General features: G+C 38.9%; 1 protein-coding gene across 1 annotated transcript in view; it reads left to right on the top strand.

Annotated features, from left to right (window-relative positions):
• Nucleotides 1-4,947: 4,947 nt before the first annotated feature.
• The window catches only part of STAM (signal transducing adaptor molecule), a 35,800-nt gene continuing 14,160 nt past the window's right edge, over nucleotides 4,948-26,587 (top strand). Inside the window, exons 1-8 of the mRNA XM_037384344.1 lie at nucleotides 4,948-5,129; nucleotides 16,090-16,174; nucleotides 22,739-22,814; nucleotides 22,897-22,992; nucleotides 23,538-23,684; nucleotides 23,950-24,040; nucleotides 25,361-25,553; nucleotides 25,865-25,959. Of these exons, the coding sequence (XP_037240241.1) occupies nucleotides 5,090-5,129; nucleotides 16,090-16,174; nucleotides 22,739-22,814; nucleotides 22,897-22,992; nucleotides 23,538-23,684; nucleotides 23,950-24,040; nucleotides 25,361-25,553; nucleotides 25,865-25,959 (823 nt within the window). The 5' untranslated portion in view covers nucleotides 4,948-5,089. The remainder of the gene's footprint in view (nucleotides 5,130-16,089; nucleotides 16,175-22,738; nucleotides 22,815-22,896; nucleotides 22,993-23,537; nucleotides 23,685-23,949; nucleotides 24,041-25,360; nucleotides 25,554-25,864; nucleotides 25,960-26,587) is intronic.

Raw genomic sequence — 26,587 nt, 5'->3', positions numbered from 1 at the left:
CATTTAGACAAACTAAACTCAATGTGCTTTTTGCTGTAACAGACTAACTGGATTCTGTACAGTAATTATTTCCTTAATGGGATATTTTGGACTGTTCCACTGTTTAATCCTGACATTTTGTTGCATTGCTAGACTTGGATAAATTTATGTATAGAGCCGTCCCACAGACTGTAATCTGTGCAGCTGACACCTTTGCATACTAAGAAGACTGGCTGTATCAAGAAGCTAACTCTAATGTTCTAATTATATAGATATACATATAAAATGCTCAAAACTTTAAATTAGTATCATTAGCTTCAATGGTACTGTTCACATTTGTAAAATAAAGTACATGTTGAAAACAAACTGCTAGCACAAGTAAGATATTCTTAAATTCCCTTCCCTATATTATGCAATAAATGTAATATTTTTCTTAAAGAAGCTTTACTACCTTGCCAACAGATTTTTCACGGAGTTTCACAAAACCCACTTAAGTAATATTAAAAATACCTTCTGATTTTCAGCATATTTCAATGGTAGCTTGCTTGTGTGAGCACTACAATCTCTATAGAGGAGACTGCTTCCATTATTAGTTTCAGAGCAGACACAGTCTTTGCTTGTTATTTAGTTTTATTTCAAGGACTTAATTTAAAAAGAATTCTTTATCAAGGGAGTAGTGTTCCAATCTAACTCCCATTATGGTCAGTGGAAGTATTTCTGTTTTCCTTTGCAGAAGAGCAGTGGAGAACAAAAAGGTTCATTTTAACCTGATCATTGGTTGAAAACTGGTCTTAGTTATCAGCAAGAAAAAGTGACCATGTTGGGCATAGTCAGTTTGGCCACACTGAGAACAGGTGCTTGTGCCAGAAAAAGCACGAGGACAAGTGGTTCCCCATGGCAGTGTCAGGAGGCTGGTGTCCCGCCAGCATCCCCAGGGAAGCCCAGGCACCCAGTGGTCCCATCAGCCAGCAGCTTCCAGATTATCTACTTCTTACAGCTATAGCACAATACATCACTATAAGCTTACTAAAGCAAATAGTGTAAACACATTTTTGTGTTTGACTTTGGTGAACTTGTTATACAAAATCATTTAACAAAACTGCAGTGTAAACATATGAAATATTACTTCGTGTGAGCTGGTTTGCAAGTACTGCTTTGAATACAGAAAAACTGGGGAAGATATAAACCCTTGTTTCAGGCATCTATATGTGCAAAAATTAACTAGGAAGTTGCACACTACAATTTTTAATGTGGTCGGGGCAAAATAGATTGTTTTATAAAGTTTATTGTTTGAACACTTGCCTAGCTCTATTGTTACATGAATTTGAGGGAACTCCAGCTATATGCTTCATATAATCCTACTTGCATACTTCATAAATACTAAGGCCAAAAAGGATGAGTAATTTTAGCCTGACTTTTTGTATAACAGAGGACACCAGAGTTACTTATCTTTCAGATAGTCTCTTTATATAACGAAATAGATAAGAATACCATAAGTAAGCCATGCCACCTGGTCACTTGCAAAATATTAGGACATGTACAATAAGACTATAGATTGGAAATAAAACACTGTAGTCCAGTACTTAGAACATTTACATGTGGCCTGTGACTGGGATAAATTTTGTCTTAGTCACATCATCATGTTGCTGTGCATTACAGCGTCTTGTATGCCATCCAAAACATCTTGTACTTGCCCTGTCAAAGACAAAAACTGTGATTAAATGGACTGCTGGCACTTTCTCTAGTCTGAATCTTCCTCTTTTCTTTTAATTTTCTTTTCTGCCCAGTTTCCAGTTCTGAAAGAAACATACACAGTGGACTATAATGAAAATGCTGTTAAAAATAGAGGTTAGCATGACTGATCCCTGAGACAATCACTGGTCTTCATATCTGTCTCCCTGCTAATATTGTACTGGCCTGACTTTTTCCTGGAGTTATATGCCTTATCTTTACAGTGCAGCAGCCAGCAAACTACTATATCCCTACATAAATGGGCATGCCAAGTATAATACTCCTCCAGTAAACTGGAACTGCAGTGGATTTCCCCTCTGTGGCCACATTTTTGTCTTCCTCTAAGAAATATGCTTGTATAATGCAGATGTGTGTCAGTTCAGTGATTGTAAAAAATACTAGAACTGTCCTAGCGGATTGTAATTTATAAGTTGCTGTTCCTAAGTACCCTTTCCTACTGGAAGACTATAAGGAAGTGAATCATTGTATGCCACCAGAATCTGGAACTAACCTTGATATGGATAACCTTGACATAATTTAAAAAATAAATTATATAAACAAACAATAAAATTACACAGTTGTTTAAGCAAATCTAGAAGTATGTTGCATCTTTAAAATCCAGGAAGTGAGTTGCATTGGCAATTTGCTGAATACATGCCTTTATCTCTTAACAGTATCTGAACAACAGTACTATATATAAAAAAGAAATGTCCATACCAATCATCTGAGACTGTTTACTTTGGACAAAAGTAGCACATATTTTTAAAAAACACCCTACTTAAAACTTGCTCTGAGGCTGTCCGGAGACAGTCCTAAGTCAGAGGACTGCTGGACAGATAAGCTCCTCTATGAAATCAAGGGTCAGACTGTTGCAGAGGCCATCTTCAGAATGAGGTCTGAAATAGAACAGATGAATAATCCCCTGGATGTGCCTGTTTTTCTTGACCCAGTCTGGTGTAGTGCAGTCCCCAGCCATGCCTTCCCACCTCTTCACTTGCCTGGGATCTAATTGCAAGGTGAGTCAGATGAGTGACATGATCCAACAGGGAACTTTCTGCAGTGAGGTAGTTTTCAGCTGGATCGGCTCATTGTACAACCACAAATGAATTGGATCAAATCCAAATCTAATACGAGAAATGTGGTAGCAGCACACAGTTGTGGGTACAGGGAGTGCAGTGTTGCTACATTCTCCACGTCTTAGTTACCCTGAAATTAGATGCAATTTGAGACTGTACCTTTCAACTTGAATCCTTGCTTTTAGATTGCTAATTTAGGCAGCACAAGTTTGAACCATTTGAAATGGCTCAAATGCAGCAGGAAATAATACAAATGTTTTGAACTACATTCAACAAAAGGAGCTCAACAAGCCTTTTTTTCAATAGTGTACTTATTATACTACTCACACATGAGGTGGAAAAGCTGGTTTCTGTAGCCATCCGTGTCTGACAGGCCAAACCCCAAGCTTTGTGGGAGAGTGCTCTAACCACTACCCATTGCTGTGCCATGGAAGAATGCCAGAGCCCTGGCACAGGGAAAAAGAGGGAGATACAATAAAATACAGAGTATCCAAAGGACTCTTGTACTTCACACCAATTTCAACAGAAAAAAAATGTTAAGAGAAACAAAACATGAGCCATGACTGCAGAGCCTTAAGATGCAACCTGAGTATTGACTACTTTTTTCAAAATGCGGAGTAGAGTGTTGCCTGGGAGTTAAGGTTGGGCTGGAATCCTTTCAGGCTGAAGACCAGGCTGAAACCCCAGTTCCCCACATCTCTTGTGTTTGCTCTTACTGCAGGACTACTGCATAGTTGTTCTGCCTGTTTTTAAACAATTCTTACCATTCATTTTGAAACCCATTAGAGGGAAGGGATGAAAAGGCGTGGAATAAAACAGGCTCTGAGAACATCTACCATATGTCTTTTGTGAACATAATGGGGGATGATGAATGGTGAGGAGGTAAAGCATCCTCTGAGAATATCTAGCAGATGTCGCTGAAATCAGGCGGAATCTAAAGCAGACATGCAATTCCTTAAAAGTAGTCAGTCCTAAGCAGTAGATCAATGCTGACCTGCATCCGCTGCTGAAAATAGTTGTAGATAGGGAAAGAAGAACTTGAGATCATGGAATAAATTTTAGTAAAATAAGGAAGTGCCTAGTGACTGAATATCCCTGTGGGAAGAGGCTTGTGTGCACTTTTCATTTGATGTGTCAGAAGTTTGCCTAATGCATGCAATCACATTCATTATTGAGCATGGTTAGTGCTATTGATTGCATCTAGTGTTTCTGCACCACAAACAGTAGTACTGTCTTTTTAATTTCTTGTTTGCGCTCCTGTGACATGCCCTTATTGCTCTTTGAGACGACTATGACTCTTGCCTCACATACGTGCGTGTGCCCTTTTTTGCTTAATTTGCAATCCAACTAGTTGAGAGCAATAAAGGATAACTACTTGAGTTTTATGCAACGGCAGGTATAGGCAGAACGTGTCATATCCTATGAGTCAAAATTGTTACCGTGGGACAAACCCAACTGAAGCCAACAAGATACTTGTGTGAAAAGAAGCAGCAAGACAGGACTGCGCACCAAAGGCCACAGGGTATGCAAGGCCCTGTGAACAACTGAAAGCTACTGATCTCGGCAGATCTAACCGAGCAATGATAAGACTCCCAAGCCATGCTGCCAAAGACGCTCTCATAACCACCCCCAGCACCTTCGCTGGCAGGCCATCGGCTCCAGAAGCATGATGGCATTAACAACGGAAAGACCCAGCCCGACATATAGGGAAGCTCTGAAAATTTTGTATAGGGAGTGAACGTGCCTGAGCACAAAACCGACCCACCTCCTGCCTAGAGGGGCACGGAAGAGCTCAGCAGAACTAAATGAAATAACCCCCCGCTTCCAGCCGCTCTACCGGCCCTAAGCTGCCTGGCCTGGGGCGGCGGGGCGCGCTGGGGCCGCTGCCTGCAGGGGCCGGGCGGCGGGCAAGGCCGGGCCGGGCCTGGTCAGGAGGGGCGCCCGCCCACCCACCTGCCGAGCCCGGCTCGGGCCAGGCCCGGCTCGGGCCGCGGGTGCCTGCGGAGAGGGCCCGAGGCGCCGTCCCGGCCGCCGCGCTCCGCTCCCCGGGTGCCGCGCCGCCGCGGGCCGGGGCGGGCCGGGCCGGGGGCTGGGGCTGGGGCCGGGCCCACGGCGGGGCCGGGCCCGGTTTCCCAGCATGCTGCGCGCGGGGGGCCGGCTCCCCGGCCCTGGGAGGAGGCGGCGGTGGAGGGACCCCGGGCGGGAGGAGGAGCCGCTGCCGCCACGGCCGCCGCCGCTGAGGGCTTCTCGTTCCGCCGCCGCGCTGCCCGGAGGGGTGGCCGCGCCGCGCCCCCCGCCCCGCGATGCCGCTCTTCGCCACCAACCCCTTCGACCAGGATGTGGGTGAGTGGCTGCCGTGGCGCCCCGGCCCGGCCCTCCGTTCCGGCCTCCCCTGGGGTAACCCGTGGCCGGCCTTCCCTCCGACCCCGCGGCCGCCGGCCCGCTCCCCGCCCAGCCCCGCTGCCAGGCTCGCTGGCGCCCGCCCGGCCTCGCCGGTGGCGGCGGCGGCGCATGGGCGGCCCGGCCCGGCCCGGCCGGCGGTCACGGTGCGGGGGGAGCGGCAGGGCCGGGGGCGCCTCCGGGCAGCGAGCGGCGGTGGCTGCGGCCTGGTCGGTGACAGCCCGGGGCGGCGGCGGGCCCTGCCTGGCCCCGCGGGGCTGCGGGCGGGGGGCGGGCGCGGGGATGCCCGCGGGAGGCAGGCCGGCCTGCTTCGCAGAGGTAACGTTGCAGCGTAGCAAAACAAGTAGTGAGAAATGCCTACGTGGAGTGTTGCTGGAAGGATGAAAAGTAAAAAGCACCATCTGTTATTGCTTCGCAGACAGGATAAAATTGTCAAAGCGTTTTGTGTGCAGTGGTTTAAAGTGAATTCCTGTGGGAGCTTTCTTTTTTCCTTTCAAGTGAAACTTGACATGCTGTGTGATCAGGTTTCATCCCCACCTTGCTTGTTCCAAGGCCAAACTAGATGGAGAGGAAATGTCTGGCTTTTGCTTGACAAAAATTGTGATTAATGCTGATGTGTCCAAACTGAAGGTGAAATAACATATAGGCAGTTAAAAATTCGTTTTGCTTGTCTGATTTGTGATTGTGTAATAAGGTTCGTCACCTACCTGCTGCTGTTTGTTTCACATCAGAGCGATAAGCTTTGTGTGGGGAACAGCAAAATACAAAGGGACTGTTTCTCGTATGCAGATAGGTACCCCCTACACCCACCCTAGATTATTTTTTTACAGCAGTATAACACTGTATATGTCTCTTGGAACAAATTTATTTAGTAGCCTTATAATTGCTGTAGCTTTCAACTACAAATACATTGGTTCTTTCTTAATGTTTATCTGACCTTAGAATTCTGAGTTCCAATTTAATTGCTCTTCAAAAGAAAACTCAAAAACTGAAAAGCATGTATCTTTTCAGGGGGGAGGGTTAGTGCATGAAGGAAGGACTGTGACATAAAGTCTGTATGCATGTTATCAGGAATTCATAGTCTGTTGCATCTTAATAAAGCATAGCTTGCTTTTCTTCTCATTTTGAACAGTTAAGAACAATTTTCCGCTGAAGACCACTCTTCAATTTGTAATTTTCTTGACGGCAAAATTGACAATGACTTATTTTGAGAAGTGGTAAAGAATTTTTCCTAATTGTTTCTCTGTCTTCTAGTATAATCTGGCAGTTGAAAATGAGGAAGACATTGAACTGTTTGCCAGTTTTCCATGGACCATTAGAGGACTGAAACATTGCTAATATTATACATGAGAATTATTTGAACTAAGAAGATTAAAAAGTGATAGCGGAGGTTCTGGCAAATGTTCACTTTTTTTACTTCCTGAGGCCACTGTGTAGCAGTGAAGATCAGACTGCTTGAATGTGTTTCTTTAGAGCGAAGTCTGATAGATGTGTTTGTCAGCACTTTAAGTTTCATAATGCAGGGTAATAGTACCCAACTGTTACTTTGGTAGTTTGGTTGCTGTTTTCCAGGTGCAGAGGATGCCAGCATCCTACCTACTGCGCTTGCCTAATATGATCACCTGTAGATATATTTTAAAAAGCATTAGTCTGTATACTGTATGAGCACAGGGAAATAAACACTCAATCCCAGATTGTTCTTGGAAAAGCAGACAATGGGCAATGGGCTAACTTACACCAGTAGACGTGGCTTCTTTCTGTTGGCCCCTTCCATGGTGTCCTGAGAGAGACCGAAGGAGCAGCTGGCTGTTCAGTTGGTGGCAGCCTACTTACAGGAGCCTGCTGCTTTTATCCATCACTTAACTGGATTTGTGCCAGGGAAATGGGAATTATGAAGTCTCCTGGAAAGTGTCCCTGGGCCCTTCTTCCCCAAGGCCCCATGGGAATGTGCTATTATCTGGATGAACTTCTTGGCAGGCTTCATAAGATAACGTCAGCTGTAAAGTAAGCTCTCCTGTTCTCGGGAAACTTACAAAAGTTGTCAAGCAGTAGTGTTATTTTCCTATTCTTTTCTCAGAATGAAAGTGGAGTGCTCTGCTTTTGTTCTTGCTCAGCAAAATTTTTTTCTTTTGAAAAATGAGATTCCTGAAGCAGGAAGGCAGTCAAAAGCTATTCTTAATTTCATATGAATTTGGACATTGGTGTAGCTGATAGTATTGCTGTGATAGCTGTGCATTCTTGTCTACTGGACAGCTAATCAGTACTGTGTAATAATTGTAAATGATTTTGGAACCATTTAGGATGATGGATTGCAGAGAACACATCTAGAACTAGGTTGTTTTCCATTCTTTTCAGGAACATAAGTATCTCTAAGTTCAGAAGGAGAAATTTCTCAGTTTGTCTGGCCAGTCATCAACATTTGGCTAGTCCAGTTAGCATACTCCTGCTGTGGAACCTGGTCATCCATAATAGCTTACCATTTAGTGTCAACTTTGTACAGAGATTTTGAGGGGTGCACCTCTTCTTTAGGTGTGGTTGGCAAAAGAATGTTGTTTAAGACTACTGTTAAACTAATAATATTAAAGAATGCTTTAAGCTGCCCAGACATTTGAGGAAATAGGCCATTGTCATCTTCAAAGAGTCCAAATGTCTGGATGAAGCCCAAATACTTTTTGTTTTCTGAACCCTCTTTTTACCATTTTAGTCATGTTTCACCAGGAAGGGGTCCTAATCAGTGGTGACACAAGGTAGTTTGGATTTTCACAGTCAAGTCTGGGAACCTTGGGTACTGTGTCCAACTAAGGAACACAATATTGGAATTTAACAAAAGAAAAAACCTTCAAGACGCTGGACTGCTGTGATTATAATTAAGAGTCTCTAATCCTCCATTTAAGGGGTTAGAATTAATGGTGTGATTAGGCTGGTGGGAAGTCTGTTTCTGCTGTATTTCACAAACTCAATCATAAAATTACTCTCAGAGAATTGTTCCTGAGAAATGCAGGTTTACCTGTAGGTTTGATGCAAGCAAAATAATGGTGAAATGTGCTTTAAGAACCAAAAGACTGTCTACTAATCTGTCATGACAGGCTAATTGGTAGTGCAGTGGTGGTTGGGCTAGGTTTGATGAAGAACTTAACTGCTAAAGCAGTTCTGAAGTGTCATTTAGATGTTATCTCCAAACTAAAATCTGTAACTCTGGGCTTAATGTAGTGCATACTTTAGCTTCATGTCAAGCATTGTAAACTTAATCTGTATTGTAGAAAACTGGAAGAACTTTTTACTCCCTGCTGTTAAGCTTATTATTTCTGAAGTCTTATAAGCTGCGATAAATACAGGTTCTGGTATGAGTTGTCATAAAATCACACATGATATTAATAGGAGGTATTTAAAAAACATGGGGGTTTTGCATGATTTTTCTCCCTTACGCACAGTAAGGGATGAAGGCACTTCTTGCATTTGCTTTGCATGTTAATCTGATTCTCAGTGTAGTTGGTGTAATGGAGTTTTTGTGGACTACTTTCCTGGTAATTCTTTTTCTTTTTTCCCAGGGAAGAGCTGTCGTTTTAAGTGCTTCCCCTCATTTCAGCTGTGACAGTGTGCATTATAATATCAAAATTCAGAACCCCTCATTTCAGCTGTGACAGTGTGCATTATAATATCAAAATTCAGAAGAATCAAAAGTAGTTTTCCAACATGTAAAATCTGTTCCTCTAGCTGATAAAAATAATGCTGTATATTTGATGTGAATAAGTCTCTTACTGATTTTCCTTCTGAAATGCTGCTCCTATTATGACTTGGTTTGTGGGTCCCTGCAAGTAGATCCTGGCACCATATTTTAGTATAACATGCGTGTGATACACCTTGTTTACAGAGTAATCATCATTCTCATAAATCTCTAACATGCTCACCTTCCTGCTCTGTTGTAGTATTTCTGGTCAAAAGGTAGTTTGAGTTCTGTGGATTTGTTAGGGCTTGCATGAGATATTTAAACAGATAAATCATTTTTGCCCAGCTTGTCTTGGTGTTTTCAGCATTGTCTTACCACATCTTGAGTTCTTTTGTACTCATTCTGCTTGGCTTACTGAGTTGAGTGATGTCTGTCTTGGCTAGACTGCCTCATGCATGGTAAGATCCTACCTAGTCTTCTGAAGGAGTGAGTTAAGGTGGCCTCACGTCAGCTCAGTCACTGCTGCTTGCTTTGCCTTGGATCAGCTGGCAGTGCTTTCATAGGACACCTTCTACAAGTGCTCCCATTTTTAGGGCTTTTTAGGAATACTGTAAATGGGATATTAAACTGAAGACGTTGGTTAATAGATTTACTGAAGTTAATGCTTCAATGAGGAATTCTAGTTTCTTTCTTTGGTGGCATGGCCTGTTAGAGGTTATTTTCAGCCTTGTCTAAATGGAACCTGGTTGGACATATTCTTCTGTATGGTTCTGAGCATGCTAGTGAAATGCAGATTAGTTTAATATTAAAGTGATGTTTTTTGTAGAGTGGGCCAAGAAATGCATTTGTTCATTTTATTTGACAGACAAAAAGAACAAAATTAATTACTTTTAACTTCAGTGATGTGGATTGGTATGTAATCAGAATTTCTTGGTGAGTGACTGCAAAAAGAAAGAATAATTCGCCATCAGCTTCAGTCTTTCAGGACCATTTAAACTATATTGAAGAGATGAAGTAGTTACATTTATGTATTTACAATGCTTTGGAATTTTAGTGTTTGCATTTATATAGAGAGGAGGCAAGTTATTTATTTCTTTGGGAAGAAAAGACTAGGGAGATGGGGAGGAAAGGGAGTGTTGAATATTTTGTTAATTCTGTGGTGTTTACATTGATATAACGGATTTTTAAGGATTTTTAAAATCATGCTAGAAACTGGTTGTAATTCTAGTTTCTGAGTGAAGGCTTTCTGTAGCCATTCTTTGGAAGTCTTTCTGTAGCCATTCTTTTCTTTGTAACTTCAATTATTGAGAAAGTCAGTATTTCTTTTTAGAGATGCGGAACTGGAGAACTTGAGTTATGTCCGTGATTGGAGTTAGAGCAAATACCAACTAGAATCGTTAAAAACCTTAGTTTAGTAGAATATTCTGGTAGTTTTTACTCATATTTAACTGCTTCAAATTATGTACATTTTAAGTGTTGGCTTTGGGGGTGTTTTGATCTGTTTTTGTTACTTCTTGAAATTCTAGGCAGCTTTAACATCTTTGAGACTTTGTAGTTGAAAAATAGCTCCGTTCTAAGTTTGGAATTTTTTATTAAATTAAATTTCAGTAAAATCTAAAGCTTAGGAAGCTCAAACCTGCCACAACTTCCCTCTAAAAATGCATCATGCCATTCAATGCAGTATCTGAACATTGATGAGAGTATTTACTCTTGTGGAATTCTAATAAGGCAGTAAAATGCTTTTGTTAAAATGCAGAACTGAGGCAGAGAAATCAAGTGACTAGCACATATTTGCATGGAAAATCTGCGGCAATATTTATATTTTACTTAACAGCACCTAAACAGTCAACCACTAAGTCTGGCAGTGGATTTTTTCAGCATGTACTGCAGTTCTTCTGTTTAATAGTACTTTATACATCTGGTGATAAATTTCTTTCAGGACAGTAATGAATTATTAGGAAATTACGTTTTCTTCTGAGAAAAGTTTGCTGCTTCTGTCCTAAAATCATCAACTACAGTTGTGTTTAGTATGCAATAGGGAACTTCAAATACAATCACAGTGCAAATATTTTTGCTTTGGTTATAATTTCTAAATAATGCACAAACCCACAGGAGAAAATAGAATTTTATTGATGCGCCAAGACCCTTCAGATTTGTGTAAATTGGAGGGAAATGGGATCTCAACAAAATTAATGAACTTTACAACACAAGGAGAGACCTGTTTATTTAGATAACTAAAAAGAGCCCATGCAAGAGGCATGTGTACTTTCACCACAACCAAAGTAATGTAACTCATATAATTAGGTCTTTCTGGCCTGGCTTTTGATCACTAGGTGTAATGTGGTCTTCTGCATTTTTGGTACAGTATATTAGTGAGATTAGATGGTATTCCTACAGAATAATGGTGTTTTCTTTAGAAGGCAGATGATGTTCAGGTTTGGATGAATCTTATTCAGAGGCTTAGTTGAAAAAAAACCCCATAGATGTTTGGAAGTATGATTTCAGCATCTAGATATTTTACTTGAAGGAGATTATGTTCTAGAACTTATTGAGAAATTCTGAAGGTACAGATACAGCTGAGATTTCTGTCAGAGGAGATGCATTTTGCTTTGGAACACTTTCTTAATTATTTGTTTTATATGTCATTTATGATTATGTTTGTGCGGTTGAAGCACCATTTCTGACTCAGGAGTTACGAAACCATGAATTGTTGGTTGCTGAAAGGTGTGTTGTAGGGAAGTACAACTAATGCTTGCCTCATTGTTTTTTATGGTTTTACTAGGCATCTTCTTCAGAAGACTGAATGTTGGGCGAGGTGGAATCTGTCTGGCTCATTATGGTTCGTGCTCTGAGTACAGAAGTAGTTTGAAGGGAGAAGCCTAGGGATCCCATGTTCTGTGCCTTGCAAAGTGGCTGAAAAATGTGATATATTGGTTTTGTGTGTCTTGCTTTTGTTTTAGGAATTAAATAAACTGTTGAACTTATTTAGAAAGGCACTCATACTGTGCACAATTGTTGGTGTCGTCCAAAGAAGCCATAGTTCTAAGTATTCTTTTCCTCCGAAATGATGGTGTGTATGACTTTGTCTATCTTTGTGCAATTAATTGTAAGAAAAGAATTTTAAATAACTCCTAGAAAAATAATGGTAAAAATTGAAGACCTGTAATGAAAGGGAAAAATAAAAAGGAGAAAAAGCAGAGTTGTAAAAACAACTCATTACAATCTGAGGTGATGTAAGATTCTGTAGTCTTGCACTTGTTAAAGTTACTATGTTAATTTGTAGGTCTTGCTTGTGCTAGGAGAACGATGTCTTGAATTTGAGCAATACAGCTTTATGGGAGAGAGCTGTTCTGGAAAACTAGAGACCCAGTTCAATCATGTATACCTCTGTGTCATATAGGCCTATGTTCCTTTGTGTTTGACGTATCATTAACAAGTTTTAAATAACACGGATTTCATGAAGGAGCCAGTGCTGTCTTTAAAAGTTCTTTTGGTAAAGTCTGAAATGTTACCTGATCCTGGTTTGGCATTCACTAAGTTGAATAAGACTTTGTAGCAATGGTGAGGTGGAGAGAATAGGGTCTGAAGTAAGTTTTCATATTGCTATGGCAGAATTATTTTTGATCGGAGACAGAGAATGAACACTTCTTGTTTAAGCTATCTTCTGTCTGCTGTGCTAACCTAACCTAGGACTTCAAATACAAATGTCTGGTTTTCCTTCTCTATCAGTCCATTTGGTACTAAGATAGAGCCTGACAGTGACATGTGAACTGTACCTGAAGGCTGGTAGAGTGCCAGCTGTTAGGGTAAGCAAATATTGAAGGCACAGAGGTTTTTTTGGCATGTAGGTTTTTTTGGCTGTGAATGCGTGCCTTAAGTTAGGAGAGAGAGCATTTGTGGATTTAAGTGATAATAGTGTAAGTAATTTAATTTAAGTAGCTTTAAGTCATATTTTTGTCTACAAAACAGAGATGCAACATAGGAATTTTGTCAAAGGATCTTTGCCTCTGTTCCCAGAGTGGTGAAAGGTGATAGTTGCTTGCTAATGCTCTGACAGAGATAGTGGCCTTTTTTGTGGACAGTCAATGTCAGATAGTGTACTGCTGACATTCACAGTATGCTGTTAACTTTTAACTGCCCTTGTCTGAGACAGAATTTGACTAAAACTCTAGAGACAATTTTTTTTCTCATGTCTTACATTAACTTTATTATCCAAGGGAATTAATGGATGCTTGTTACTACAGAAGACAGAAGTACACAATGGAACTGCATTTCAGACTGAAATTTAGTAAGAATCTATCTAGTGTGTGTTGGTGGAGGAAATATCCTAACTAAAAAGGGGAAAGGGTGTTGCAAGCAAATGGCATTTTTTATACAGGACTAAATTCAACTTCCATGAAGGAATGTAGCCATGATAGAAAACTCTTACTTATGGATAAATTAGCAAAATAATCTTATTGAGAATTAAAATAAAGGTTGTAATTGGTGTGGCTGATATGGATCAGGGATTTCATCAATCACCAACTTATTTGTAGTTTTAGCCAAACTATTTAAATTAGCATAACCCATAGTTTGGTAATATCTTAAAACATTAAGCATGTGTTAGTTTACTTTTTGGTTTGTAAAAGACATAACCGATTGCCGTGCCATTTCTTTCTGATGCCATTGTGAGGAAAGAAGGATCAATTGTTGCCAGAAGTACAGACAACTGTCTGTTGTGTAGAATAACGGAAAAGGCCAAAATTTCAGTTCCATTGGATTGCTTAGCGCTTTGCTGAAGGATGTGCTAACCAAGGTACAGCATTAAGTATGAGTGAACAGTGTGGGTTTGCAAGGTTGCTTGTGAGCTCTGAGCCTGGCAGGAGCTTAATGCTGTGGAGAGCACCGTGCAGGCACACTTTGACTGGAGCTGGTCCAGCTCCAGCAGAACCGGCAATGAACTGGAACTTCGGAGTCCTGGAAATAAACTGCCTCCATGTGGTCTGTTTTGTGTGTCCCTGGACTGTGTTTATCAGCTGCTTTCTGTTTGGGGAATGCAGTGTAGGCAACTCAGGCTCTGTGTTTCAAAAAAGCAGTTATGATGCTTCAGAGTTGAGGCTGGCTTTGGTAGCAGTACAGCTGCTGTGCTCATGGACTATGATTACAGAAGACTGGCTTGGTCTGGATGGCTCTGTGCAAGGCATTCAGTTCAGATGTCTTACCATGTGTGGCACAAGTATTCTGCCTACAGGTGACTGAGAGCTGGCTATATTAAAGCAATAAATAACAAGCAGGAAAAGTATAATGCATGGTTCTGCTATGGGGTTTTCCTCCCCCCCTCCCCTCCCCACACACACACACTCTCACACACACTGTCTTGTATTTAGAAGATATCCCCGACTAAAGAACCAGAACTCTGGAGTATTAAAACATTGTTGATATGAGCAGGGTATGGGCTTGTTGCTTTGTTCTCAAGTTTTGGTATTTTTAGGTGGCAGAATCCACTCAGCATGCCATTGTGGTTTTCCTCTCAATTTTTGCTTCACAGTTGACATGTTTCCTTTATGAACAAGATTTAAAAATCAAGACTTTCTCTGATTGTTAGCTATAGTAATCCTAAGGATGATTTGGAACAATAGTGGACTGAAAGAAAAATAAAGTGGTTGGTTTATCAGCTAGTATATCTTAGTGGTAGAGGTTAGCATGGTGTCTACCCAGAATTTTTCATATTTTTGTTGATTATGACCATTTTTTGTAATAAAATAAGTTTTCCAATTCAGTTTAAAGAGAGGAGGCAGTGCTCTCTTAATTTTTTTGAGAGAACATATAGAATTCTAAGTATCTTCTATGTAGGATTTCTGTATACTGCTTTGCTGTTTTCCTTGTGTCAGGCAGCACAAATGATGTGCTGTCATTCCAGTTGTATATGACAGTGTTTAATTTTTCCTCAGAAATACTTTGAGAGCACATAACTATAGAGCTTTGCTTTTCTGCATTTTTGTTCTGAATTAAACTAATTAACTGTAACCTACTTAAATTTGTAGGATAGAAAAACTCATTCATAAAGACAAGCCATCAATTCTGACATTAATAATTCTTTGTAACTTTTGGAGATTAGATGTTTTGCTTTGTTTTCTCTTCTCTGCAGTCTTGCAATTGCTAATACGGATAATCTTTCCTGGCGGAGAAGTTTTTATTGGAGATCTTTGCTTCCTTTCATAAAACTAAATACTTTGAGACATTCCCTGAGGGATCGTACTCGTTGCTGAGGCATATTCTGTGTTTTGTAGATTAAGAGATGAATATTAGATGAACCAGGGGTAGAAAACAAAGTTTGTGTACTGTTCTGTGCCCGTTCTCCTCCTGTTTGGTGAATAATGGAAACTGCTTGTGCATTCATTTATGCTCTCCAGTCCTGATCTGATCTGTCAGTGTTTAGATCATCTCCTGTTCAGCTGCACTGTAAGGCTCAGTGTCCTTTAACACTTCTATTTAATGGTATCCTCTGAGTACTTAAGCTTTTCTGGGGAAGAAATAGGGAGAGACTCTTTTTTTTCTGAAGTGGAATCTATTTCTTCTCCACCTACCCTCTCCATTTCTTTACTCTTCAGCAGGGACACTTTTTGTCCTATTCGAAAGATTTGGAAGAAGGGGTTCCGGTGGCTTCTATGAGATTAGCGTTGGTTTAGCAGTCTTTATAGCTGAGGAGAGTGTGCAATATATATCATCAAAGCAGAGATGAAGATGGGGGCATAAAAGTTTAGTGATTATCAATGAGTTGTTGAATCCTCCTTGCTGAGTTGTAATACCTAGAAAGGAAATGCAAGACACAGCAATTTAGTGGCTGTTGAAGTGGTCAATGCAGTTGTATCTGACTCAGCAGCGAACTAGAGCTTTGGTTGTTTATATCCTATTAAACTTTATAGTTCCAAATGAAAAAAAATATAAATATCTGTTGATAGTTATAATACTTTTGTCATACTCTGGGTATATCTTTATTATGTGGGAAAACAACCTTAAAATATATATTTGCTTATGAGTTTAAATTCACGGCCATGAGTAGACATGCAAAAGTTAAAAATAATTAGATATAACAGTTTTAATATATGAATTTATTAAATACAAGGATTTTTCATGCATTTAGCAATATACAGAAAGGTACTATTGCGACGTCTTTGTTGAGAATTGTGTTAAATTCTTTTACTTGTTTATTTTTTTAAAATTTGTATTTTGATTTACTTATATTTTATTCATCAGAGAAAGCAACCAGTGAGATGAACACTGCAGAAGACTGGGGCCTCATCTTGGACATCTGTGATAAAGTTGGACAGTCACGCACAGGGTAAGTGACTTTAGAAATTTCCTCCCCACTTTTTAAAGTTTGTTATTTCAGTGTTATACGTAGATGAGAGGAATGAAATTTTTGTTATCTTGTATACTTTTGCAACAGCTTGATTTAATTCAGATTTGTTACAAGTAAAAGGAAAATGTATGGATTTTCTGCTCAATCATTTTGCAATTCTTCCTTTGGAGATACTAGCTGATGTTAAAATGAGGACTTGTGTTCAGCAGCTTTTTAGCAATATAACAGAATAAACAAACTGATATGTTTTAGCAGTGTCACTGTAAACCCAGGAGATATCATGAGGGATTTTTCTTACAGAATCACAATCTGGGTTGGAGGTGACCTCCAGAGGTCATCTAGTCCAACCCCCCAGCTTCAAACAGGTCTAATTACATCGGGTTCGTCAGGACTGTGTCGAGTCATGAATGCCTCCAACGTCAGAGTTTCCACAGCCTCCGTGGGCCACACGTTTCAGTATTTAACTACCCTCACAGTCAGTGGGTAAACAAATAAATAATCCTGCATTCTGCTTCCAATTTCCCCAGTCCCAGTTTATCTGTTGCATCTTATCCTATGACTGTGCAGCTCTAAGAAAGTTTGGCTGCACCTTCTATGCATTCTCTGATTAAGTAGTTGTAGAAAGCAGTAAGGTCCCCTTTTAGTTCACTCTTCTCAAAACCGAAAGCAGCTCTCCATCTCCCTGCATGTGACCATCCTGGCAGCCCTCCACTGGACTTCCTGCAGTGCATCAATATCCCCCTTGCACTGGGGAGCCCCAGACTGGACAAGTACTCCAGATACACTCTTACAAGTGCAGAACAGAGGGGAAGGATCACTTCCCTGGCCCTGTTAGCTTCGCTGGCCACTTGCTTGACCCAGGATACGTTTGGTTGTCTGCTGCCAGGCTGCCCTGCTGACACCTGTTACCCAATGGGGCCGGCAGATCCTTTCTTGCAGAGCTGCTTTTTAGGTGGTCACCTCCTGGCCTTTGCTGGTGCAGACCATATGAAATGCAACACCTTGCCCTTGTTCTTGTTGAACTTGAATTCCAGTCTGCCCATTTCTCCAGCCTGTCCAGGCCCCTCTGGATATTAGCCCTGCCCTCCAGTATATTGATTGCTCCCCTCCAGTTTGCTGTTGTCAGTAAAGTTGCTGAGAGTGCGCTGCCTCCCATCATTCAGGTTATTAGCGAAGGCATTTAAGCACTGTTGGTTCCAGCAGAGAACCCTGCTAGTTACTGCCCACTAGCTGGAATTTGCATCGCTGGTGACAACTCTTTGAGCGTAGGAGGCCAGCCAGTTTTCCACCCACCTTATTAACATTTTATCCAGCCCATATTTCACCAATTGGGTAATGAGGAAACTATATGAGCTTCAACTCTATGTCGAAACTTTGCTAAAACCAAGGTATAAAACATCTGCTGCGCTTCCCTTGTCCTCACCACCAGACCACCAGTGTCTTTGTCACAGAAAGCAATGAGGTTCTGTGTTTCTTCCCCTTGTTTTGAGAAGCTATTTCTGATGTCAGGGCTTCGATAAATGTACATATTGAAAATGTGTTATTAAATTAAACACATCTTAACATGGGCCACTAGTGCTTCCATTAATGATTCTTTACTGAACTCTGTCATGGAATTTATACACGCACTTGTTTTTTGGACATGAAAAGATAAAGTGTAATTTGAGTTAACAAATAAAAAATACAGTTTAAAGGAATTATTTCAATGTATTTACAGTGGTTTTATTCAATGTAGCATTAAGCTTTGGAAGTGTTTTAAATACATCTTCTCCCAGCATTCCCTGTAACAATTCAGGTAAGGAATAGCCTCAAAAAGAGAGGTTTGCCATTGCTGCTGTTTAATGAATGGCTTCGCTGAGAACAACTTGGATTGCCTTGTAAAACTGCGGGAAACAGTATGAGATGCCAGACAGCATATTCCCACCTGGGACTTTTGTTCCAAAGGACAGGTTTGCAAATAAGCTTATTCCTTGGGATTAGAGATGGTCTTTAGAGGAGTACTTATAAATAGCATAGTGAGGCTTCTGTGCTGTTGTGTATAACAGTGGCTAAGGTAACAGCTGGCTAGTTAAATAATGTTTCATATTAATCTGCATATGTAAAACTGCATTTCTACTCCTTGTGCATGTTGATGCTGAGCATGTAACAATATTATTGAAGGCTTCAGTATTCTGTTTAATCACTGAAAGCATTTCCACATGCAAGACTTAGTTTCACAGCAACTTACTGAACAATGCTTAAATGTAAGTAGTTGCAAGAGACAGCTGCTTGGGAATACAGACAGAACTGGAGAGTGTCTGGTAATGTGCAGCTAGGTTTTTCTGGGACAGCTGGAATTTCTGTTATGATTTGTGGGGTTTGTTTATTTGTGTATGGTTTTGTTGTTGTGTTGTGTTTTTTATTAAAACAGTGGTTTTATCCTGGCTGTGACTTCAACCTTTGTAATATTTATCCTGTTTGTAATAGGCTTGTTGCTTAAATTCAGATTCTGTTAAAACTTACTGATAGTGGATTTTCTTTGATTTGATGTATTATGTCATGCCATGGAAAGATAAAGTAAGACAAACTTCCCCATTAAGGAGTTTAAATCTGATGTGCCACAGTGTTTGAAATTCTCCTGCAGTTTAAGTTCCTGTGGCAAGGATGCTAGTCTTAACTGGTATCTATTTTAACCTTTTAACCAATTCTGGTCCAATACAAGCTGTGTGTTGCTGTTTTTGGTAGAGGTTTAGATTATAAAATCTCTGGTTTATGGGTTTTCTTTGTACTGTTCTGTAAGCCTCATTGTATGTCTGCAGCATTTTAGATGCAGAATGTCTTACACCTGAAACAGCAGGAAACTGGAAGGACTTAAGTCACTTTAAGTCTCACAGTGTTACATGGCACATTGTCTCATTTAGATCTGCCAACAGTTTGTTTGCATCTGGGGAAACTGTTGAAACCTGTTATGCTACAAAGGTCCTACATTTTCTCTTAAGATAAATTAGTTACAGTTCAGTAGCAGAATTGCTACTGTTAATTTTTACATTGCAGTACCTTAGTCACAGAGAATCACCAATAGCTAAACATTTTATCTTTCTTCCCTTAATACAACCAATTTAAACAGGCTTTAATAATTAGAATTCCACTGAATCTCTCCCTTTGACCATTTCCTCTATTTTTTGTGAGTTTCAAAATTTAATTAATTTAGTGTTGATGCTGGAATTTTCATAGAAAACTCTGGAAAGACAGTATATTCTGTAATATTTTTAATAATATGCCTTGTTTATAATGGCATATATGAAGTATTGCCATACGTAGTATGGAATTAACTCAATACTTTCTGCATGTTTCACATCAGGTTTTTAAGATTATCTAAAATTTGTCTAAAAGACAACACATTTTTTTCATTTCTGAATTTAAGGACTAATACAGATCAGCAGTTGTATATTACGTTGTTTGCATCAGATTTTTTGGGAGTACTGGTAATTCAGTGAGCAAGTTGCCTTTTCAACATGGAAACATGATTAAAAAAAAGGTTTTACCATTAAAGGCAATCTTTTTTTCTGTTTTTCTACAGCAATATTGAAAACTTGTTTATGTTAAAAACTTTTATTGTATTTGACTGACGTTTAAAATCATCTGACTACAGGATAGGTTAGATTTTTGCTTTGTTATAAAATGCTTACACAGCACAACTGAATCTATAGTTTATCAGCTCTGGGTAAAATAACATTGTAAAATTTGGATGATTCATTAAGCAGGATAAAAACGAAAACTAAAGGCCACATGTGGTGTATTGCAGCATGAAGCACCCCACTCCCTGCCTCCCCACTGTCACTTCAGTGCTGGCCGTTCCTAAGTCTAATTCTGTTTGCATTTGGCTTTGGGATAGTTCTACCTTTTGTGTTAACTTAATGAGACACATCAGTATTTAGGTTTGAAACTATCACAACTTCAGTTTTTGTCCAGAAAAGCTACTTACTAAAAACAATGGCTGAAAAAAACATTAAGCCAGTGACTGGGAGAATACTCCAATGCTTAATAAAATAGAAATCTTCATTGCAGCACTCTCTGTTGGGGGTGGGTACTGGAAAGTTTTCATTGAGAAATGGTTTGTCTATATTGCTGCTTGCCTAACTTTGTCCTGATTCCTTATGAATTAATCATCGCCTCAGTGAGTCAGTACTCTGGTTAGCCGATTCTTCTTTGGGTTTTTTTGTGCCTGTTCATACCAGAGAGAACAGTAAAATTGCTTACTTGATAGTCTTCCAAACTACCTTCTATTCCCCTCCCCCCACTCACCCCCCAAGTTACCCAGTCTCAGTAGCATTTTACAAAGTCTTTGCAATGTTTGTCTAACAGGGTCACCAGGAAGCTCTTTGACTGGCTTGTTTCTGAAGGAGCAAGGAAGAAAACTGAGTCACCTATGTAATCTTGAGCCCCACAGTCAGTTACCTTGGACTGTAAATGAAAAATAAATTTCTGAAAACATATGAAATGTTCTGTGCAGAGTTGTATTTTTAGATTCTGATTGCTGTTAATTTTGTATTTGTTAAATAAAATATAATCAAATACCTTAATTTTTACTCCCTAAAACTAAAACTGAAGTTTATTGTGAATGTTTTCTGGAGATATTAGTATATAATACCATAGCTTCTGTTGTAGCTTGCCCTATTTTACCCTTACTGAATTGTTTTTCCCACTCACTGTGCTGCATCTGAAATTTTGATTATAGAATCATTGGAGCAGAACTGTGGCCCAATGTGTGTATAGTATGGTCTGGAAAGATGGCTAATAACAGAATTCCGTTCTTGCGGGCTGTGTGCCTTCCCTCTGATTTCTGCGTAGTGCTTCTCATAGTTTACAAACTAAATTTTATGATTAATTAATTTGAAGTAAAAATAAGGATTACAGTTCTGTCTGGAATATGGATTCTTAGTCTGTGTGACTAAATATTGGTAAACCCAGCATTTTTTTTTTCTGTAGATGTAATCAAAAGATTTATTTTAAACATTCGAGCATGTTAAAACATTAACAATCAAATATTGATAATTTCTGTTAAATATAGGGGCAAATAGATATTTTTTGTTAAATTTATTAAGGTGGTTTTGTGAATTACCGAGGGGTTTCTTGTTGGTATTTTACCTTTTCATAATTGTACTTGACACATGTGGAAGATTGTTTGGCTTTGAGGCTTTCTTGTTACTGTATTACTTTTTAATAAGACTTTGGATTCCTTAATAAAAAAAAAACTTGGGGTAATGGTCCTGTTTCTGAACTGCTATGGTCTTGGTCCTGCATCCTACCTCTATAAATACTGGCTTCACAGTTAATGGACATGCACTTTTTTGTGTTTGCACTCCTATAACATTGATGTCGTCCTCAGAAATTAATGGTTAAAAAGCGCAGTTATTTCTGAAAATTTTAGCATGTGTTCTTTCTCAATTAGAGGGAACATATGATAAGTCTTGGATAATTAATAGATAAAAGGCAGTGCTTGTCTTATAGCCTTCATTTGTAATAATTGCTTATATGAAGGTATACACTAAGTGGTATGTCGTCTTGCTGTGTGACAGCATTTTCTATAATTAGTACTACTAAATATGAGGTGGACATTTCTGTAAAATGTAGACACTGCCAAATATAGTATAGCCAAGCAGTGGTGTAACTTATACCTAAGTTTCGTATTAGTTCTTGGGTATCAGTTCAATAGAAAAAAAAAGTATTGCTTAGAAAAAAAAAAAAGTTACTATAAATAATCCAGAAATGCATAAAAATCTTCTAGTTTAAATTTACCACCTTTTTTCTTCTTCCCCTACTTAACCCCTTTCAAGGTTATCTTTTCAGGGCTATTCAACAGCTAATGCTTGTATGCCCATGATAAGTCCTACCCCAGCCTCGCTCAGCGTTCTACCACCTTTAAAGACAGAAGAAAATAATAGAAAGTCACACAGGTTTTAATACACTAAACTATGCCTGAAACTCCCATTCAAACTTTCTTAAATTCTCTTTTCACATTGTTTCTACCTACCGCAACATTAGGTGAAACCTGTAATTAATTCTGTGTTGAATTGTTTTGAAACTTTGATACAGAATGTCTAACAATTTTTTAGCACTTGTTGGTTCATTGCATATCTTCTTTATAAATGTTCCTCTGCTGATTAAAAGAGACTCTGAGAAATGTAATTAAAAAGGTAGCAAAAGGGTGTTGGTAATCAGTACCTAAGCAAATGCGCTCATGTGTGTGAGTGAAGTTCGGGGAAGTAGGTATATGGACTACAGAGAACTACAGTTCTCTGTTTGTAAGGGATTTTATGCATTTCTGGAGTAATTACAGTAATTCTTTCTAACTACAAAAGGTAATGTAACTTTCTGAGAGGTTTTGATAACTAAGAAAGCTAGCAAACCTACAGATAGATATGGCTACAGCTGCTACTAGTGTATTTTTTTTATTGTTGCGCTTATACGCTGCTAAATAATTTACTGATGATGTTTAGGAGAGCTTGCTATCAGTTAGTGTTCATTCCACTAAATTTTTTAAAATCTGTTTTATTTTTTTAGGCCTAAGGACTGTCTCCGTTCTATTATGAAGAGAGTGAACCATAAAGATCCCCATGTTGCTATGCAAGCATTAACAGTAGGTTCCTTTTTAGGTAGTGCTTTTCCTTCGTGAAAAGTTACGTTGCAAAACATCTGAGTTTTAATCTTTCTGTCTTTAGCTTCTAGGTGCATGTGTATCAAATTGTGGCAAAATCTTTCATTTAGAAGTCTGTTCAAGAGATTTTGCCAGTGAAGTAAGCAATGTGTTGAATAAGGTAATGTATTTCTTTGATTTATATAATTCATAGAAAAGAAAAATCAGACAGAAAATTGGGGTGATCTGGAAGTGGAATGGAATCTACTTTTGGAAGATAGGAAATTTGGTGGCTGGGGGAAGGATACAAGTTTACTGGGAAGACTGTGTCAGGAAGTCTTTTCTCACAGCCATGGTTACTTATGTATTCTGTTTGGGGGAGGTGAGGTGTGGTGTGTTCATTGATAAATATACAAATTCATTTTCACATTAAATGACAACAGTGAAACACTAAATACAGATGTGGTGAAATGGAGATAATACAGGGCTTTTATATAACCTTGTTTTTCTTTATTTTGGGCCTAGTACATATTTTACTAGTACAAACACAATTCTGGTGTACTGTTCTCCCTTTCTTAACTAAGATATCCCTTAGTGATAAATTTGACTCCAAAATAAAGTGTCTATACAGTTTATATTCACAGTAACATAACATGAAATTATTTCAAATTAAGGAATTAAGAACAGATTCCTACATTATTTAACTACTTTCTACTGTTCTTGCAGGGTCATCCAAAAGTTTGTGAAAAGCTGAAAGCCCTTATGGTGGAATGGACTGATGAATTCAAGAATGACCCACAGCTTAGTTTAATATCTGCTATGATAAAAAATCTTAAGGAGCAAGGAGTTACTTTCCCAGCTATTGGTTCACAGGTATGTTAAATTTTGTGGTTGTTCTTAAAGGAGATGACAAATTCTTTTTATCCTCAGCTCTGTATTTTACAGTTTGTAGTCTTGAATTCTATAATGTGTTTAGGGAACAAAATGAAAACTCTTGTCTTAATAAAATGTTCCTTTGAGGTATGAAATGCTCTCACTCGAGATTTTTATATTGCAGATGAATAAAATCAAAATGATGAACTTAATGCTTTGTTGGTTTTTTGTTGAATCTGTTTTTACATCTTTCACTTTTGGCTAGGCTGCTGAACAGGCAAAAGCAAGTCCAGCTCTAGTTGCCAAAGATCCTGGTACAGTAGCCAACAAAAAGGAAGAGGAGGATTTAGCTAAAGGTGAGTGCATTTACTCGCTGATCTGATGAATATATTGGTAAATATCAGGTAAAGCAGGAACAAATGTTTTACTTCCTTCCTTTGTCTATTTATGGATTGTGGTTACAATTTCTATTCCTTTCTTTTTGTACCCTTCATGGAGGGTTAGCGATTAAAAATGTTCTGTGGGTAAAAAAATCTAAAAAAATTCCTGGTTCACTATATGAATGAAGTTCTTGCACTAGTATTTGGTGGACGGTTTGCAGTTTCTCATCTTTGATAGGATTTTTTTGTTGTTGTTTAGGTATTTTCTAATATAACCTTGATAAGTCATAAATCTAATCTAATATTGATTTATTTAAATCGCCATTAGCCCATCTCTCTATGTTACTAATGGTTTCTTCAACAGTTGACCCTCCAAAATCTAGCTTTAATGGGATCTGTATCTCAAAGGCTTATATTCTGTGTGTTTTCTCTAATGTTTATTTTCTGCGTTCTGTGTCTTAAACATGTCTCTTAAGCATGATCATTTTTTTCACAAACTTGGAGGAGTTTAATATGAGTTGAAACCTTTCTGCTCAGTCAAGTTTAATTGAAGATGACCAAGAAATGTAAAATTTTTCAAGAAATGACAGGGAGAGAAAAGGAGTGGACAAAGTTTTGCATTTCTAAGCAAAAATAATTTTCTTAATTATGACTTAAGGAGGCACTTTTTTACTGGGAGGGTGACATAGCACTGGCACAGGTTGCCTAGGGAGGCTGTGGAATCTCCATCCTTGGAGATATTCAAAAGCTGTCTGGACGTAATCCTGGGCAGCCAGCTCTAGGTGACCCTGCTTGAGCAGGGAATTGGACAACATGATCTCCAGAGGTGTCTTCCAACCTCAGGCCGTCTGTGCCATTCTGTGAATCCTGGCTCAAGACCCCTGATCTAAAAGAGAAACAGTGTGTACCTGAACGGCTGTATCTTTTTCATGTTTCAAGCAATCTGGAAAAGTTCAACATCGTCTGTTTGCTAGCAAGAATGTAAATACATCAGTTCAAGGCAATAACAATAATATAAAAAAATGGATGACTTCACTGAGTTAACCCATTTGTGCTTAAGTGTTATTTATTTCTCCTGTCCATATTGAAAGCCTCAGTAAATCTATGGGCAGAATTGTGCTCTCTAGTTGTAAAACATCTTTTTGGTTTTTTACCATTATTTATAAGTGAAAGGCAGAAGTTGATTATGAAGCAACAGGAATGACATTAATACTGAAAGTTTTCACAGAATTAATTTTCATATCATTCAGCCTGTTTTTATAGGGAATTTTCATGTGAATAACTCTTCTTTTGTAGCTATTGAACTGTCACTAAAAGAACAAAGGCAACAGCAAACAGCACTTTCCAGTTTGTACCCAAGCACCTCAAGCCTTTTAACAAATCACAAACATGAGGGCCGAAAGGTTCGTGCAATCTATGATTTTGAGGCTGCTGAAGACAACGAATTAACTTTTAAAGCTGGAGAACTTATAACTATCCTTGATGACAGGTAATACATTTAGACTACCTATGATAAATTTATTAGACTGTAAAAATCAATCAGGAGTAATCATATCTTCTATGTAGAAGCATACATTGGGATACAATTGCAATAGAATAAATTTACATGTTAAATACTTTAATTATTTGCTAGATTTTTAACATACTGATGTTATTGCATAAAGATTCTTACGTAAAGATGTCTGTGTATGTATAAGTCATGTAAATGCCTTGTACAGTGCAGTTCTTTGGAAAATTCCATGTGAGTATGGATATTTTTATGTATGGGGGTTTTAATAATTTCTTTTTTTTAATCTTTAGTGATCCAAATTGGTGGAAAGGGGAAACTCATCAGGGTATAGGATTGTTTCCGTCTAATTTTGTCACAGCTGATCTTTCTGCTGAGCCAGAAATGAGTAAGTAACTTTACAAGGGATATTTCTCTATTGATTTACTTTCTCTGTTTCCTTTCCCTTATGATAGAGTTCAGTTGCAAGTTAATATGATACTCGAAGTAAAAACGCGGGAGCATTTGCTGTGCTGTTACAAACAACAGTCATAACTTTATGTATTAGACCAAGGTTGCCCAAGCTGGCATCTGCTGAAAAATGCTGCCTGCTGCTGGCTTTGTCAGTAGCTTCCTTGAAACTCATTTAACAACTCCATTGACACCTAGACAAATTTGGGCAACAACTTTTTTTTCCAAATTGCCTTTTTGCCTGGTTGCAATGGTACATATCTAATCAAGGAAAAACTGAAGGCCTTTGGGTATACAGGAATCGGAGAAGGTTACCACTGTTTAAACAATTCAAGAAACCTACAGCTGTAGATTTGCTCTGTGTGTGTGTAACTGAAGGAGTTTTTTTCTGCATACTGGTTATCTTCTTTTATCTATTTATATGAGTCTAACCTACTCTAAATGTTTAATAAAAATATTAAATATTAGACAAGGTTTTAATATTCTAGAACTGGTTTATGTAAATCTGATGGGTTTGCAAGATTGATCTCCCGTGCTCTTAATATGAATGTGCCAAAGGTATGAGC

This window comes from Falco rusticolus, chromosome 4 (genome assembly GCF_015220075.1).
Source record: "Falco rusticolus isolate bFalRus1 chromosome 4, bFalRus1.pri, whole genome shotgun sequence".
In the NCBI taxonomy this organism is placed as follows: Eukaryota; Metazoa; Chordata; class Aves; order Falconiformes; family Falconidae; genus Falco; species Falco rusticolus.
The sequence above is the reverse complement of the archived record's forward strand: the minus strand, read 5'-3'. Positions and strand labels throughout refer to the sequence as shown.